Raw genomic sequence first — 17,921 nt, 5'->3', positions numbered from 1 at the left:
GGTTGTGACTATAAAAACGTTGCAACTAGGTTACATGCCTGCCTCAGTCACTCAGTCTCCACTTTCATTCTCCCCTGGTGACAGCTGCTGTCTGTGTGTCTGTTTGACCGAGGACAGGGCTGAACCACACACACAGCACACACTCAGAGCAGAGAGGCCACTCTCTGGCTGCATTCATACAAAATCCGGCAATATGGCTCCTTCCTGCAGGGTTGTGCGGAGTTATCTGGAGGTTTGGCTGTGTTTATTTGTGCTTTAGAATGTAACCATGAAACAATCAGAAAATCAAAATGTTATTCTCTGATTAACTCCTTTTTTTCCCCCAACATCGCTCTCTCTCTTTAAATTAACTCCGGTGCGCTCGACCACCACTGTGTCTCTCTCTGCATGGGGCCAACTATGAATAGTGTGTTTAGCAACACTCATTATGCCTTTCAATACTAACTCAGTAAATTCAATGAATCACTTTATTCAAATGAAGGATTATTTTGTTCAAGGATTTTTTTCTTTTCTTTTAGGGTGATGACGTATGTGGCGACAGACACTCAAAAACGTCAATAGAAACTTAGTGCAAATGTATGCTTCATGCATTGTTGAAGAAAGTTCTCTTTATTACAATAAGTATTTTGTTGTTGTCAATAACATCTTTACCACGATTACAGATGAATTTGGTTTTGTTGTTTTTTGTTTCTTTTTAACAGAGAACAACTCTCTATCCATCATGTAGACCCAAGAGTCTATAGCCATGCAGTTCTGTGAGGCTACACTTGAAGCTATAATATGTAACAATTCTGCATTAAAAAGTCTAAAAACACTACACAGTTGTTGTATATTTTGTGGAGTTGTGTACTTACATAATCCCAAAGGTTTCAGACATTGTTCAAACCCAGTGAACGTCAGGGGATCACCAAAGTCATTAAAATACGTCCTCTGGGCACCAAGAATGTTATTTTCTTACCAATATTGAATGGATTGTCATGAAACCCAATAATAGATAATTCAGTATGGATCAAAGTGGTGGACCGGCCCACACTGCCATCACCCGTGAACCCCTTGAATTGGTTTGCAAATTTAAACTTTAAATGACATAAAATTCTCTTCTAGCCCCCTCTTTCTAACCGGCATCTGAACTCAACGGCGACTTCCCAGATGGTTCTGTTTAACTAACCAAATTGTAGTGGTTCAGTGTCCCCTGTTTAAATTTATATTCCTGGGACCTGGGAACATCATTATTCAGGTTTTCTTGATAAGAGCTCCGATTTCTGTACGTTGTTCAGGCTTTATCGGTGAATCATCTTTAGAGGTTGACGAAATAATGAGATCACCTGTAAAGAGGTAGAATTTAATCTCCATGTCTAGGACTTTGGGACACAGTTCATTATATACTTCTAATTTATAGGCAAGTTTGTTAACTATATTGAATCATAGAGGGCCGAGATAGCAGCCTTGCCTTGCTGCACATCCTTGTTAAAATACTTTTTACACTGCACCTTTATTATAAGTTTTACCATCAACAACACTTTTTATTCATGTTTACACGAATAAAAGGCTTAATAAATCAGGAGAATATTTTGTTTTTCATAAACATTAATACCATTTAAAGGTGTCAGTTTGGTCTGTGCTGGGGAAATTAACCCAATTTAAACCCAATTTGTATTTGTTATTCAAGGGTTCATTCATGTATTTCCTTTTTTTCTTATACAAATGGCAAGTGTATGGATATGAGTGTTGTATGGTGTGACTGTAAAGTCCCCTGAGACAAAAGTGTGATTTTAGCCAATTTAAATGAAACGGATGTGACATGAGTTGATTAAGCTGCAGTAGAGTGTGGCCTTTTTTTTTTTTTTTAATACTCTTTTTATTGGTTTTTCATTTTTATAAGCACAAACATTAGAAAAAAACAAACAAACCAGACAACAAAACACAAAAAAGTCCCACCCCAAAGTAACAGTGAGCAATGCGCTATATATTTCTACATATACATAAAATAAATAAGTGAATAAATAAAAAGATGACAGGAGACAGGTAAATGAAGAGCACATACATGAAATAAATGAAAGAGCAGACAGTCCTCATCTTCCAGGGACAGATGATAAGTTATGGCTTCTGTAAAAAGGAATGCAATGGTTCCCAGATCCTTCAAAACTTGTCCGATTTCTGATTAAGGTCATGAGTCAACTTCCTCGAGAGGAATAAGAGCAGAAATCTGTGATATCCACATGTCGACTGTAGGGATCTGGGGAGTTGACCACCGCAGCAAGATACATTTTTTAGCCAAAAACAAAAGATTTATCAACAGAGATTGGGTGTCCGTGTCCGAGAAATTGTCTGGAGCATGGTTAAGTAGACAGAAAGAAGGAGTCAACAAAAACTGTTTACCAGTGACCTCCTGGATTACAGACCCCCACCAGAAAGTCTGGATGCGGTCACATAACCAAAACAAGTGGATAGATGTAACTTTGTGTATATTACATTTATAACAAAGGTTGGAGGTGTCAGGGAACATTCTCTGGAGGCGAACAGGTGTGTAATAAGTTCGGTGAAAAAATGTAAAGTTCTGTTCATGTATAGAGATTGAAGGACATTTAGGGAAAACCCCGCTGCAGATCTTGTCCCAGTCTACAGGGTTGAATGTCACCTCCAGATCGCGCTCCCACAACAGCTTCAGAGAGTCATAGCCTGATGAATCAGAGTGAATTAGTGAAGTATAAATCTTGGAAATCAGTCCTTTGGGAGATTTGGGCAGAACTATAATGTTTTCCAGCTATGACAGTCTCATGCGGATCCCGCCTGTCCTCAAGAGAGACCCTATAAAGTGACGAATTTGGAGATACTTATAAAAATCTTTGTGGGGAAAATCAAAATCAGCCCTGATTTGCTCAAATGACTTAAATAGGCAGGAGACCAACAGGTCTGTAAAGTTTGACAGGCCCTTAGATGTCCACTCCATCAAACCAATACTCCTAATCTGTGCTGGTAAATCTGGGTTCAGAGCCAGGGGAGAATGGAGAGTGATGACAGGGGGAATATTCAGGTGTTTCTTCACATCTTGCCAAACCAGTAGTGTGTTATAAACAATTATGTTGTTCTTGAGGTAATTTAACTGATCTATATTATTGATAAAAGGAAGGGAGTTAAGCCTTCTGGGATAGCAAAATAGGGATTCAAGACTCAACCATAAGGAATCTTTCCTGTTCATAAATCAATTTGACATCGTTTTAAATTGACCAATAATATATTGTGTTGGGCAGACAAGCCCCCAGATCCTTTGGCTAGTAAGTGTGAGACTTTTTTTTTGTCCAAATTTAAAAATATCCAAAAAAAAGGGAAAATTTTAAAAAACATAGTTCAATCGAGGAGAATATTCATTCTTAGAGCGTGGCCTTTTAAACCCAACAAACCAATTTTTTGTAAGTTAAAGTTATTTATTTGTACAAAGTTAACAAAAGGGATTTCAAAAAAAAAAGGTTTTTTTTGTAAAAAAAAAAAAAAAAAATAAAAAAAGGAGATAAAACGAGATTATACTAACAGCAAAACACTGGTTACTTCAAACTAAACAAAGTGCACAGCACCCCTAAACCTAATGAGACTAACATAAAGAAACTACAGGTGTGCACAATCAACACAATCAACCTAAAAGTAAGGACTAATCAAGATAAGCAGGCCTCACCATTAAAGGAGAGCGTCTTCTGGCAGCTGGTTGGGGCGGTGAGCGCCAGCCAATCAGCATCACTGGCATCAGGAATGAGAAGGTGAAGGGAGCTTCATTTAAAAAAAAAAAAAAAAAAAATTTGGGGTGGGTGGTTGAGAATAATTTTTTTTTTAAAAAAAAAAAAACCCATTTTTTTTATTATAAAAAAAAATTATTTTTAAAAAAAAAAAAAAAAGTGGGGGTTCTATAACATTTTTTTTTATTTTTTAGGGTATATTTATCTGTCCCTTTTACAGACAAAGTGACTGTGGACTGGGTCCATATCTGCAATCACATATACATATCTGCTGTCTTGTCTGTTACCTTGCTAAAGATTCTCCTTACAGCTGACCAGACACAGACCTTTTTTTTTTTTTTATTAAAAAAAATTTTTTTTTTTTAATTTTTTTTTTTTTTTTTTTTAAAAAAAAAAATTTTTTTTAATTTTTTTTTTTTTTTTTTTGGAAATTTTTTTTTTTATGTTTTGGTTTAATGAAAGTTAATGCATTATTAGTATAGTAATTCATACTTTTTAAAAAAAAACATAATTCCCTGAAAAAATTAAAAAAAAAAAAAATTTAAAAAAAATTTTTTTTTTAAAAAAAAATTTTTTAAAAATAATTTTTAATATTTTTACTTTTTTTCTTAAAAAAAAGGGTTTGGGTTTTTTTTCCCTTTTAAAAAAAAAGTATGGGGAGGGGTCCATTTTTTCAATCACATATACATATCTCTTCTTTTTTACCTTGCTAAAATTCTCCTTACAGACAACAAACCCACAGACCCAGTGAGCTGCAGCAGTTCCTTCCTATCTTTGTTTACAATTATTTCTGTGGGGCTGAGGAGTCAGTGGTTGGATTTTGGTTTTGTTTAACACAGAGCAATATTTTGTCTCATCTTTCCTGTTTCACACGGTTTCAATTAAGGAGCTCAAATTTGTAGGCTACCTAATCATTTACTCCCTTTAATCTAAGAATGGGAGGATAATCCTTCATTTGCACCAGGAATCATCACAAAATCAGCGATTATCATTACATCATCATCTATCTTGCTCTTCCATGCAAACACTCGGGAGACCAGACAAAATGTTCTGCCAGTTAATCCCTCTTTAACGGCTGCTCGATTTTGGTGATTTTATACTTTCATTTTAAATCTCAAGGCAAGGATGTTACTCTCAGCTTTAGGCTGGTGTTTCAGTCTAAAATGGGGTCTTAAAGGTGTGTCGATTCTAATATGTGTAGAGGACGAGATTGTTTCCCAGTGTGAGCAGCTCTAGACAACAATACTCACAAGTCTCCTACTACTTTAGCTAATATCACAACAACAGCATATCTTGGCAAACTAGAAAGTAAGCTGATGTCTTCGGGCAAGTGCTTTAACGTTACCTGTGACAAATCCTGGCTGGATTGGCTGAATAACAAGTTTTATGGCTTACTCTACCTGTATAGGTCCAGTGTGTAACATTTAGGAGGATCTTGATATGTAGTATGTAGTATGTCTTGATATGATATTGATATGTAGTGAATAATCTGAACTGGTACTTATACAGTTGCCCAGAACGGACAAACCAAACACTGCGTTTTGCGGCTAATTAAGCATAGCGTTAGTTCAGGCAGGCCACGAAGTCAAGCTCAGCTCTCAGTTCCAGCTACATCAGCTGATCACAGCTAGTCGTGAATACGCAGTCAGCTGACAGCTCAGCTGATTCCTCCTAAGTTTCCTATTGGCAAATATCATTCATGGCGCCTTATTTAAGCTGCTTTAGCCTGCCTATCTTTGCTGCTTTCTCTACAAGCCGTTTTTGCAACCCACCTCCACCCCAGCTCCTCCTTGTATGGTGTATCTTATAATCAATGTCATTTTCTGATTGCCATTTATGCTTGCTCTGTTCTGTACCCTGGGGGGTCTCTGCTGTAGCGCTCCTTGTCTTAAACCTTTCCATGTATGCACATGGAGAGACTCCTGAGGGAAGATATGGCTATGTGCACCACCTATAGGTGTTAACTTAGTCTGTTGTTTGCTGCTAGGCAGGTCACAAGTGGTGTACAGTGCGATAATCAGAGCTTTTATTGCTGCAAATATGTGCTGGAAAATGAGGTTGATAAAAGAAGTAAGACCATACGCTACACCGTAAGTGTTTGATGATGAGTAAATGTACGTAACCTCTTTCACTTTACTTAGTATTTTAACTCAATGTTTATGTGTAATATGTGCTCTCTAATTTGCAGGGTTGGTGCAAGAATCTCAAATGTCAATTTAAGCACTCTTGGTCAAACTACTTTTCCCCTGTGTTCTCTGTTGTGTTTTCTTTTGTATTCATTTACTTTGACATATTTGATTTGCCTCTTAAGTGGATTCTTGTTAGACTATATAAGTGCTTTGTCAGTAGCTATGTTTACACTATTATGTTTGTCGAGCAGGAAGCTGTACATCAATCTTAATTATCAAACAGTTTAGAGCAGATTTATATTCTGTGAGGCTTGTTACTGTTTCCTTATACGACAATGTTATGAAGGTTAATTTAATTTTCTTGTCCAATTTGCCTTTTCAAATTGGACAATGGGGGAGGGGGACGCAGTTGTGGTAATGTGTAAAAACACCTAATTATTTTACTTTTTACTAACAGCTTATTAAATGACAATGTGAAAACAAAGTGAGAGGGAGAATTATCACTTGCTCCTCTCAGCTCTACGAGTTTCAGCTCGTTGTTTAGCTGTCCAACCCACATCTTTACCGTTTTAGTTCACTCATCGTTTTGATTTACCATTTTAAGCGCCGTTTACAACAATGCAGGTTTGTAAGAAAAAAGAAGACAGAATAAAAAAGGAGCACAATAAAAACGAGTTAGACACCGATGAGCATCAATTAATCAACACTCAGCCAGCTCATGTGTTTGTAGTGTCACAAACTGGGCCTTACTGCCATGACATAAGGAGGGAGACTCACACAACAAAGCCACTTAAGAAAGTATTTATTAAATTAATTATTGATTTCTTGAATAATTTATTAAACTAAAAGTAAAAAACTAAACTAACAGTAGTATATGAAATTAGTGAGATCAGTGGTGTAGGTGAGTGCATGAGTGGAGAAGAGTATGAGTGCTATGTTGTAGTAGGATACAGCTCCACCAGTACCTGCACAGAAAGCAACCACATAAATAGGAACAGGAAGACAGGGCCGAGAGGGTCGTCACAGTAGAGTTGTCTGGATGGGAGGAAGGTTGTGTGTCAGCTTTGTGTTTGTATTCTTTAAGTGTACAGTTTGTATATTTCTCCGCAAAGCACTGAGGCCTTGGGGAGCTCTTTCTTTCTTTCTTTCTTTCTTTCTTTCTTTCTTTCTTTCTTTCTTTCTTTCTTTCTATCTTTTCACATTCTAGGGTTGATTTGGTCACCTTGGCAACAAATGGCTGCCATCAAGTGACTAAGTTCCTGCAGACATGCTCCCCCCCCTCCTCTTATCTCTTTCTCTGGACAGTAATGCCCTTGAACTGGCAAAATATAGCTGTCAGAATTAGCTTCATTATACAGATAATTAGATAATGGTTATTTCTACGAGAGAACATAGTTTATATAGCATCAGAGGATTAATTCCCCCTTTTTGGTTTTACCAGTATTACTCTAGAACTTCTAATAACTGTGTCCTCAATGTTGACAAAAAGAGGGACAGCCAGCATTGGTTTGTGTAATTATCATACGAACAGAAAGTAGGAGAGGGAAAAGAAAAACATGGAGCTGAAGCTGGAAGATGCAGAAACTAGGGTCTGTCTGTTTAGAAATACTACTTCAGTTATATCAAAACAAGCTCATTACACTTTATAACAAATCCTATGACAGCAGCTACGTGGAAAATCTCAAAATGCAAGACAGCCAACCGTCTCTCCGACAGATCATTCAACAGCCAGACTGTTGATTGTTCTGCCAATCATTTGGGCATCGCGACTCCCCTCAAACTGCTTGACAGCAACTGGTCTGGCAGAAGTTTGTCCTCATCGTTTGCCCCCATCCTAAAAATAGTCGGGAGTGGCCAAAAATTCCGCTTAAACTTCTCCTCGGGTTAATAGCAGACACAAACATGCTAAGGATAAGGCTGGTAATATTCTATATTTTTCTTAATGTCAAAAATTTCATGAAGAAAACGTATTGATCCTACTGGCAAATATTGTCTGTCAAGCAAATGCCTGATTTAGTTCATTCTCCATTCCTGTCAGGAGGACTGTCTAGTTATGGCCCAAGCACTGACCAGTGCAAGGACCTATTGTAATTGTAGGAATTATTATTATTTTTCTGCGCCTTCAATCGCATTATTGAACACTTTCCCGTGCTTGACAGCTCACAAAAACACGTTAATCACAATGGCACAACAACTAAAGTACAAAACACTGACATATAATGAAATGATTATACTGTATTACTGACACACTTATTATTATAAAGATAAAATTCTGACTAAATGTTACATTTAAATAAATATTAATATTATATAATAATTAATGACTTTTTGCTTCTCACTATACATTATTAATGAAATTAAAAATAAAAACACAAATGACTGAAATAGGTTTTTTATTAATCACATTATTTTAATTGTTATTGGTTTTGACTGGTCTGGCTCTCAGTCCCCTTTTCCAGCCCCTGATCATCTCCCAGAGGCCATGTACTGTGCTCTCCTCTGACTCTCCAGGCCTGCCATCCTCGAGCTATTCACTAGATACCCACAGACTCTCTGGCCAGTCCTGGTCACCTGACAACCCCATCTAATCCACACATCTGTTCCCCCTTTCCTCATCAGCCCTGCAAATATATAAGACAGATCATTCAATCAGAATGAGTGAATGGGCTTGAGTCATACAGGGTACAGAAGTCAGAAAGCAGAGAGATGGACTAACATGTTTTTTTTCGTGGGCTTAATTCGAAAAATATAGCATAATACCAGCTTTATCCTTTAATGTACATCATCAACCACAAGCTGAACTTGTGGTTAGTGCCATAAAGAAGGCATAAACAGTGTTTTCCGGACTCAGCAGAATGTGACTGTCCCCATCTGGATCCTGGCCAGAGACCAAAACGTGTGGATCAACAATGCCACTGATGTTCTAATCAGTTTGGGAGAGCACGCTAACAATTGTCCTTTGGTCCTCTGATATGGCCTTTGGTTGGCTGTAATGAGAATTCCCACCAGACTACATAATTTAAACACTGCACATAGTGTAGTCCTTTGACTGATGTAATTTACCTGCTCTGTAATCTTCCTCATGTTAGCTTTGTGTGTGGCTCTAATCTCACTGCTGCAGCTGTCCAACTGTAGCAGAGTAGCTCTTTTTCACTCACCACAGCTGATTGAGCTAAACGCACATTTTGGAGCCACTATGTCTGCCACATAGTGACTCCAAAACATGGACACCCACCCTGTCACTTCAAATACGTAAACAAGATGTTATGATCTCCATAGAGCAGAGAGAGAGAGAACTTCTTCTCTGCCAATAGTTGTTATTGAGAATATTAAGGAAATCATTCCGTTGCTGCATCATATTTTCTTATCTCTCTCATGTTTTTGTAAAAAAAAAATGCACATAAATTATAAGAAACAGAAAAACAATACCACACTAAATAAAATATATATAGAAAGGCAAAAAACAGTACAGAGATGCTGGGAACATACTGGAATACAGACATCTTGTTTTCCTAAACCCAAAAAATCCCTTAACATTAATTCATCTCCTTTGTATGACAGTGGTAGGGAAGTTATTTAGTTACTTGCACCCTTAAACTGTTTATAAATGAAATATTCAGGTTCTGGGCTACTATAGTAACATGGCGGTTGAACATTCAGTTTCATGGAAGGCAACCCGCTGGGTGTGTAGATACAATGGCTCATTCTAAGGCAACATAACTTATTTTATTTGTATTATTATTTCATTATTCTTATTTACAGGTGATTATACACTAATGAAAACCTAGTTATGAATATGAAATTCTATTTCTGCCAATAGAGCCTCCTAAATAACACAGGGATTTTTAAAAAAGACTGTTTGCGTTTTGCTGCAAGGCAAAATATCCTGTTTGTTTCCCCTTTTTATAACATTTTATTCAGTTATTCTACATTATAAAAGTTTGTCCCCCCACTTTTTCTCTGATACCTTTACTTAGGTAGAATTTTAAATGCACAACATTTTATATGGATTTTTTCATCATGGTATTCAGTAAGGGAACTCTCCAGCTTGCTTTCCATCCTTTCTTGCTGTCAGACTTCAATTTTCTCCACCTGTTTACTCTGCCATGCATTGATCTGCTTTTACACCTGACTTTTGAGAAATGTCAGTGCCCCAAATTAGCTGTCACCATCTTTACAACATGTTTTCTCAAGTCAGTCACATCACAACATCCATTATTTTCTTACAGCAACCATGCATTAGCATGACAGTCCGGGGCAGTTAAATAACCTCTGATATTTTGACATTTCATTCAGTTAGTTACTGCATGATTAGGTGAGCCTAATCTTTATTATTCTGCCAACCTGATCTGCAATGTGATAAACTCAGATTGTACTCTATGTCTCTAGAGAGAGAGAGAGACATAGTGAAGAGAAGAAATTCAGAATGATACTAATATGGGACATGCATTATTTATGAATTCAAGCTCAAAACATTTTTCAAGGCAACCCTATCCGTAAAGTATGCCCATGGGGCACTGGCATCATCAACTCATCTCAAAGGAAAGAGGCTTTTCTGGTCTGCTGGTGATTTACATTCAGTTAGCAAGGCTGGTATCATAAGTACCATTTTGTTGCTAAATATATAGCCACTTAAAACATTCACATGGTGGAAGAGAAAGACATCTAATTTCTTATTTGTCTTCTCTGAGAAATAAAAGCCTCTACATGAGGAAACAAGTCACTATGCCTTGTGTGAGGCTGTACTTAACTGTGCTAAAGAGTAGGGAAAAGTGTCACACACTCTGGCTTCATATGCATTTCTTCTTTATTCTGATGCTGTTTCTCCCTCAGGCCTTTTTAAAGATCAACATTTGTAATAATAACAGTGCTAACATGCTGATGTTAAGCAATGTTTATTACCATCCTAATTTAGTGTGTTGGCATGATAATAGTGTCATAAATCTATCGGACTATTGGATCTGTCGAGAGTTGAACATGTGGTACGGGTAATCTTTTGTTTTGTTTATGTACCCTAAATCCTAAAATTAAAAAATTATGTTGACACACATCAGTACAGCAACATAGCAACATACGTTTTATTTCCCTTCAAACAACAGGTTATACTTGTTAATCCTGTCACTCTGCTTTTCTCAGTTTCAAAACATGATCCGTCAGACAAATGATATGCAATTATGTAACATCATCCACAGTATAATAGAACACTATCACAGCTACAGTATATTATATTGAGCCAAACTTCCATAAAGCAGTCCACTTCAGTTCAGTTTGTTACATATTAGAAAACTTGTTTTTGTGTTTCTGTTGGAAAAAGTCATAACTATGTTTTCATTAGTGTATTATCACCGGAATATGGGAATGATTATGTTAGTTTTTCTTACCTTAATATGAGCCTTTAATCTCTACAGATACCACGGGACAAACCAAACACTGGCCACAGGCTCTAGATCATGGCTACTGTAGTTTCTCCATCATGCTTAGACGAGGGGTTAAGCGAAGGAGTTGCAATCTACAACTACACCGCTAGATGCCACTAATTCCTACACACTTGTCCTTTAAGAGCAAAACAGATCTAGGGTTTAGGTACATGTGGTCATGGGTTAGGTATGGGTTTCAAGGGGACTGAAATGTTTGGTTGAAGTTCAGCTTTTACTGAAGTGTTAATAAAATCTAAAGAAATCCTTTTATTAAACTGGCTTGTGTTTCTAATAACCATCTAATCAAATATGCTAAAGAAAACCTGGGATATCATATATCATGGGACCAATAAACAAAGGAACCAATTAATTCTCATAATAAGGTAACCATGATACAGTTATCACCACGATGAAACAGGAATTCTATACACTGTCTGTGGGCTGAGGTGAATGATCTTGAGGCTCATTTTGAACTCCTGCATGGACTTCAAGGACCTCTGCATCTCCAATCCTCTCTGCAAAAGAACACTCAATTCAGCCGGCCATTTTACAGTATTCACAAGTTCCATCCTTTCTATTCAGAATAAATTGAAAATGAAAACATGTTACATAACATTGCCACCAGTATTCACTCTGAATGTTATGGTTCAATTTTGTTGTGAAAAAAACTCTTCTTAGCCACTTGGTTTATACAGACAATTTGAAGAAAGCCTTTCATACGGTGACTACTTCTTCACCACGGGGGTTGGTCTATATATTGAGAAAAACATCCATACATTCAGAGACTGTACTGAATTGCAAAATGCACATAAAAATACACAAAACACAAGTTTTCCTTACAAATCAGAATGTATGTGCCAATAAAATACCCAAGAGCTAATAGAGCATATGAGTCTACAGTGTTGCTGAAAAAGAGGAGGTTTTCAAAGACACGCAGCCACAAAGCAGTAAACCAAGACAAAATAACTGGAGGAAAAAGAACACATTTCAAAAAAAGAACATTTCAAAAGAGGAGGTGAGAGATGGATTTTAATGGCTTCCAGGACCCCCTCTTGTGCCATCAACAAGATTGCTGCCAAATGAATGAGTTTTAATTGATGTATACTGTATATTAGAAGGGAAAGAGCTGTCATTTAATCTAAGGACACCATCAGACCATACATCTGATGGTGTTTTAGATTAATAATACTCCAGCAGGTGAGAGAAAAGGAAGCAAAGGTGTCCTGGTGCAAAAATAGACAACAAACTGAAATGCATTAAGAATGAGAAAAGCAATACTATATATAATACATATATGTAGTTACCTGGTTTGTCCACGCTGAAAGCTCGGTTCATTCTGTATGAGCTATGGAAGTAAATTAAATAGTATTAAACACATTGAGCTTGAAAAGTTTTGAACCAAAGGACCAGATAAAATCATACCGACCTCATTCTTTGTGGTGTTCTCCGTGACTGGTCAAATGATGGACCATATACCGGTGGAGATGCACCAGGATGAAAACCCTGGACCTGCTGGAAGTTCTGCTGATGATGACCTGAGAGGTCGACACCGTCTAGAGCTTGTTTGATCATCCCCATCACCAGGTCTTTCTCTGAGAGTAAACCACATTAATACCAGGAGAAGGGTTCAGTGATTATGCCACCGGACCAATTATACACTCTCTTACTGGTTCATTTAAATGACAGTATTTACCAACACAATTAAAAAGCACTGCTTAAAGTAATTAAACTTATCAAAGTGGCAAAAGTAAAATTAAAAATCCCTTTAAAACGTATTTAGCAAAGCAATCCAAGAGCTCATTAATTCCTTCATCATTCAATCATCATCAGTTTAATGTAATTGTTTGGAAGGTATCACTTAATTAACTGAATGTAATTAACCGATGAAAAAAAGGCTACGCAGAATAATATGTGTGTATATTTCTGATGTATTCTGTTTATTTACAATAAAAAAACAGTTTAAAGAAGAAAAAGGATGTCTTAAGAATGTCTTTCAGGCAAGGAGGGTATAATGAAAGTATTGTAGTGCATTGTAGGAAATGACAAAAAGTCAAAATATGACATTCACAGAGAAACTGATGTAAGACATGCAACACATTTGTGCAAATAGTGCTTATGTCAAATTAATTGTGACAGTTGAAGTGACTGGGAGCCTCTGTATCGTCACATGAAGCTACCAGTTTTCTGTCAACCTTCTGAATAACCCTTGAATTAATGTAATTATAACACTACGAACTGCAACAACACTGTGACAAATTGACATGTAGTACCTGAAATGTTGTTCAGCATCTAGAAAAGCACTGTGCAAATAAAAAAATCTGCTGCCACTGTGCACAAACTAAGCTCATTATTTATGTGGAAGGAAGAATGGTTTTACCTCTTTGGCCTGAAAGCAGAAGCCACTGCTGGACCGTGGACAGGGAGTCTGTCTGCAGGATCTGACAAAGTAGCTCCAAAACCTGACAAGCAAGCAGCAGGAACATAACAACATTAAATCGGAAGCCACATACATATATATATATATATTTTTTTTTTTTTTTTTTTTTTTTTAAATTTTTTTTTTTAAAAAATTTGGTGGGTTGGGGGGGGGGTTTTTTTTAAAAAAAAAAAAAAAATGGAATTAACTTTTTTTAAAAATTTTTTTCCCTTAAAAATTTTCTTTTTTTTTAAAATTTTTTTTTTTTTTTTTTTAATTTTTTTTTTTAAAAAAAAAAATATTTTTTTTTAAATTTTTTTTTTATTAAGGAGGTCTTTTTTATTTAAAAAAATTAACAACACAACTACACAATAAACAAGGAATTAATATTACATGGCAATGCCTCATATCATACAAATTACACTTTTTCTAATTGTGGAAAAGCTAAACAGAAGTGGAAGAGTATTTCACCATGAGCTCTTGGTCATGGAAGGGCTGAGGATACATCAGGCCCTGGGAATGGGATCTGCGTTGGTAAGACTTGGAGGATGGAGGGATGATTCTCCCGGTTTCAGCTGAATACTGGGTCTTTCTGCAAGCAAATTCTTCCTCAGGCTGCTCCTAGAATACGTTGACAAAACCGTGCAGTTCAAACACTTAAATTTAAAGTAAGAGAGTACGTTTTTTTTTTTTTTTTGGAAATTAGGAACAAGAAGGATTTAACACAACTAAGAATCCATGTAGGTCTGTGAGACTCTTATTGTACAGTGGTGCTTTGAGTTCCATGCTAAAGTCAGTATGCTAAAATGCTAACAATGACACGTGGTCTCTATCATAGTTTAGCGTGTTAGCATGCTAACATTTGCTATTTAGCACTGAACACAAAAATCAACCTTTCTCAACATAACAAATTATTTCCATACCCAGCAGCATAAATTCAACTTCTGCCTTGAGGCATACATTAGTTTGTTATTCTTGGTTAGGTTAGGTCATGTCTTAGAAACTTTTTTGAAGAGACGTCTGACAGCTCATGGGTAATTTTAGGTTGTGCCTCCCAGACAGACCTTAACCAAGACCACGGCCAAAATCTAAAACATTCAGTTGGTTGAGCTTGTGGTAGGTCTGGGAAGAAGTGCTACCTCTGAGACCGAGCACTGACTCACATTGCCTTTCTATGTCACACCCACAGTAAAGGGTAATTATCCCAAAGGTTGCCAAATATTGTTGGAAATTCAGTATTGGAGAATCTGTGCTGCGCATAATATGCAAAATATCCTATTTATTATAATGTTTGTGAGAACTTCAGTAGCCAAGGGTGGTGTGTACAGTGCCATTAATTATTATATTATTATTAGAGAGATTTCAGATTACAGTAATTACAGCAATACTGGTACCCTACCTCTTTTTTGTCCTTTTGGGCTTTAGAAGACACACTGACTTTTGCAGCAAGTTCTTTTAGTTCATCCCTCCAGGCTTCTGAGAATAGCGCTGTGAAATAAAAAGGAAAAATGACTCCTGTTATTCTAAAGTTCAATGGGACTCATTTAAGGTAGATCAGCAACAATTTAGCCGCTGTGAGTGTAAACACACCTGATTTGCTTTTGTTACTACTGACTCCATAATGATTCTGGGCAAGCGGAAAGGCAAAAGATGGACCAGCTGCTTTCCTGAGGACGTGGCTCTTGAGAAGTGGATGAGGGAATAATGATGAGGTGACATACCAATCGTCTCTCACCGTGCAAACAGGTCTACCATTGAGTCCTGTGGGAAAAAGAAAGGCACAATATTCACAGTTACCACACACACGCACATACACACAAGGTAGTTCTTCAGAAGTGTTGGACAATCAAAGCCATGCCCTGAAGAAATACGTTCACCAGAACGGTGGCAACTTCAAGAGAACCTCAGGGATGAAACCTACTTCACTGACAATAATGCAGTTGTCCCTTTCATGTATCCTATTACTATTCTAGGTGCCTGTAGCTACTCATGAAATATTTCATATGCAGTATCAGTAACTTTGCAAGACAACATATAGGGAGGATGGTTTCCACAGCGAGGTCAGAATAAGGACCTTGTTAAGGGCTGCTAGTAAGCAAAGCTGCAAAGACATTTTAAGCTAAATGAATGCATTACATGTAATAAGCGAGTGCAACAGACTTTTGTTGTTCAGTGTAAGATGTATATAAATGTGGTGGTGAAAGTGAGAGATTTCTTTTGCAGTTTTCTAATTGCAGTCCTTTCACAATGGCAAAGGAACAATTCTACTTAAGGGGAAGCAGAAAAAGCTGTTAACACATTATCACCATAACATATCAACATACACCTTTTAAGGTGATAACTTATTAGATGCTGAATGCTCCACTTTGTTCACCAGCTGGTCTCTCACTTTGTCTGTCTGCTGTTTGGTCAGAGTTTTTAGCCGTGGGGTGGCTGTAGGCGATGCCAGTAGGCGATGCCAGTCTGTTGGACGGTTCATCTGTCTGTTAGTTGGTCCTAATGATGGATTAGCATTCATGGTCCCCAGATTAAAAATTCTAATGATTTCTGATCCCTGACTTTTCCTCTGGTGCTATAAGTTTTTTAATGTTTTTTTTTTTTTGTGAAACTTCTCATTAAAATAATTAAATTGACTGGCATTCAATTTGGTACAGATATCCTTGGTAATCAGGAGATAAAATCCTGAGTTTTTCCTCTATAGCACCCCCAGTGAATTATCTCACATCTACTTAATGGATTGGTACACATTCATCAACTTTTCCACTAGTGTCACCAGCAGGTTGACATTTTTGTTTATTAAAATACCCTGACAACTTTAAGATGGATTAGTGGAAATTTGTTCCACAGAAGATGAATTGTAATTCCTCTGATGCCCTGATTTTTCATCTAGCAACACCACCAGGTCAAATTTCACATCCACATCAGCTGTTGTTGTGCTATTTAGCAAACAATAGCAAACTAGTGGCTTTTTCTGGCATGCCCCCTTCAAAAGCCAAATGATAAAGGAACCAAAACTAATTTTTAAAAAAGCATCCAAGTAGATTTTTTCCCCAACATAAATCATATTCATTCAACTTTGTTCAACATTATATTTTTCCATATTTTTTGATAAACATGGTAAACATTATACCTGCTAAGCTTCAGCATGTTAGTATTGTGAGCATTTAGCTCAAAGCACTGCTGTACCATTGTGAAACAGCTCCAATAAAATGTCATCTATTTTGCACATAATTATTTGAAACCAATTTCGAGAAACCTAAATGGGAACCAGAACGATCTGCTGATTTTATTTCTTCAGGTTGCCTTGTTTACTGGAGTTAAATACCCAGGGAAATCATAAATGAAGGTTAAAGCTGACGTCTGTACTGCAAACATGAATGAAAAAACACTTGATTGAACACACTTTACTGTAATTTAGGGAAGCATATGGATTGATTCAACTTTCTAATCAACTTGCTCACCTTGAATATGTCTCACCCTATGTGGATGAGGGTTGTGTCGGGAGAAAAATGAATGATGACTCAAGGTACCAAAGCGTGCACTGCTTGTCGGCAGCATCTTGGTAAATTCAGTGGTGAACGGCACCTGATTAGTTTGACCTCGGCTCCTCTCTCCTGTCGTCCCCCGGGAGTCTGGGCTCTGTGCTATTGACATATCTTAGAATGACAAGTCTCTTTCTGAAGTGACATGATAGAAGGAGTGAAACATTAATATTCAAGGAAAAGTTGTAACCACACATGTTAAAAAACTCTAACTCTAACTAAAAACAAGAAAAAGACTACTTAAACCCTATTCACTCCAAAATTTCAAATATACCTTTGCATCTTTGCATTTAAATTTTGACCAATGAATGTATGTTTTGTGTTTTACCTGGAAGAAATCTTTTAGGAAAATAATGTATTCAGATTTAGAAAAAACAAACACTGAAGAACAACTTTACCTCTGAAAGCAGCCTCCAGCTCAGAACCTCTGGTACTTCATGCTCTGTGTTGCCTTTGTTGCTAAGAAACCTGAACTAAACAAGAAACAATGGCATCTGTGCACAATGAGTGACTGGCATTCTCAGCCAGTTCATTAAGACAGCATTTTCATGAGCAAAGCATAATAGAATTGAAAAAGACTACAGTAGTCATTATGGGAAATACAATTTAGCTATATGGATTAAAATATGTATAATCAATGCAATAATCAAACTCACACATTAAAGATTTTTATTTTTATTTTTTACAAA

The 17,921-nt window shown here is 36.8% G+C and overlaps 1 protein-coding gene across 1 annotated transcript; it reads right to left on the bottom strand.

The window, feature by feature from the left end:
- Positions 1-10,911: 10,911 nt before the first annotated feature.
- On the bottom strand, positions 10,912-17,692 carry tbata (thymus, brain and testes associated). Its single transcript, XM_051418475.1, has 9 exons — positions 17,631-17,692; positions 17,152-17,367; positions 15,281-15,451; positions 15,090-15,178; positions 14,162-14,311; positions 13,652-13,733; positions 12,701-12,866; positions 12,579-12,619; positions 10,912-11,789 (listed from the first exon to the last, which is right to left on the bottom strand). Exons 2-9 carry the CDS (start codon positions 17,342-17,344, stop codon positions 11,698-11,700), a joined length of 984 nt encoding a protein of 327 aa, XP_051274435.1. The 5' UTR covers positions 17,345-17,367; positions 17,631-17,692; the 3' UTR covers positions 10,912-11,697.
- Positions 17,693-17,921: the final 229 nt, after the last annotated feature.

This window comes from Dicentrarchus labrax, unplaced genomic scaffold (assembly GCF_905237075.1).
Source record: "Dicentrarchus labrax unplaced genomic scaffold, dlabrax2021, whole genome shotgun sequence".
Lineage (NCBI taxonomy): Eukaryota > Metazoa > Chordata > Actinopteri > Moronidae > Dicentrarchus > Dicentrarchus labrax.
The sequence above is the reverse complement of the archived record's forward strand: the minus strand, read 5'-3'. Positions and strand labels throughout refer to the sequence as shown.

Coding starts and splice junctions, on each gene's coding strand:
- tbata (XM_051418475.1), bottom strand. CDS start 17,344: ATGTCAATAGCACAGAGCCCAGACTCCCGGGGGACGACAGGAGAGAGG. Junction 15,452..17,151: donor TAGGGTGAGACATATTCAAG/GTGAGCAAGTTG, acceptor TTTTTCCCACAG/GACTCAATGGTAGACCTGTT. Junction 12,620..12,700: donor AGAACACCACAAAGAATGAG/GTCGGTATGATT, acceptor TTACTTCCATAG/CTCATACAGAATGAACCGAG.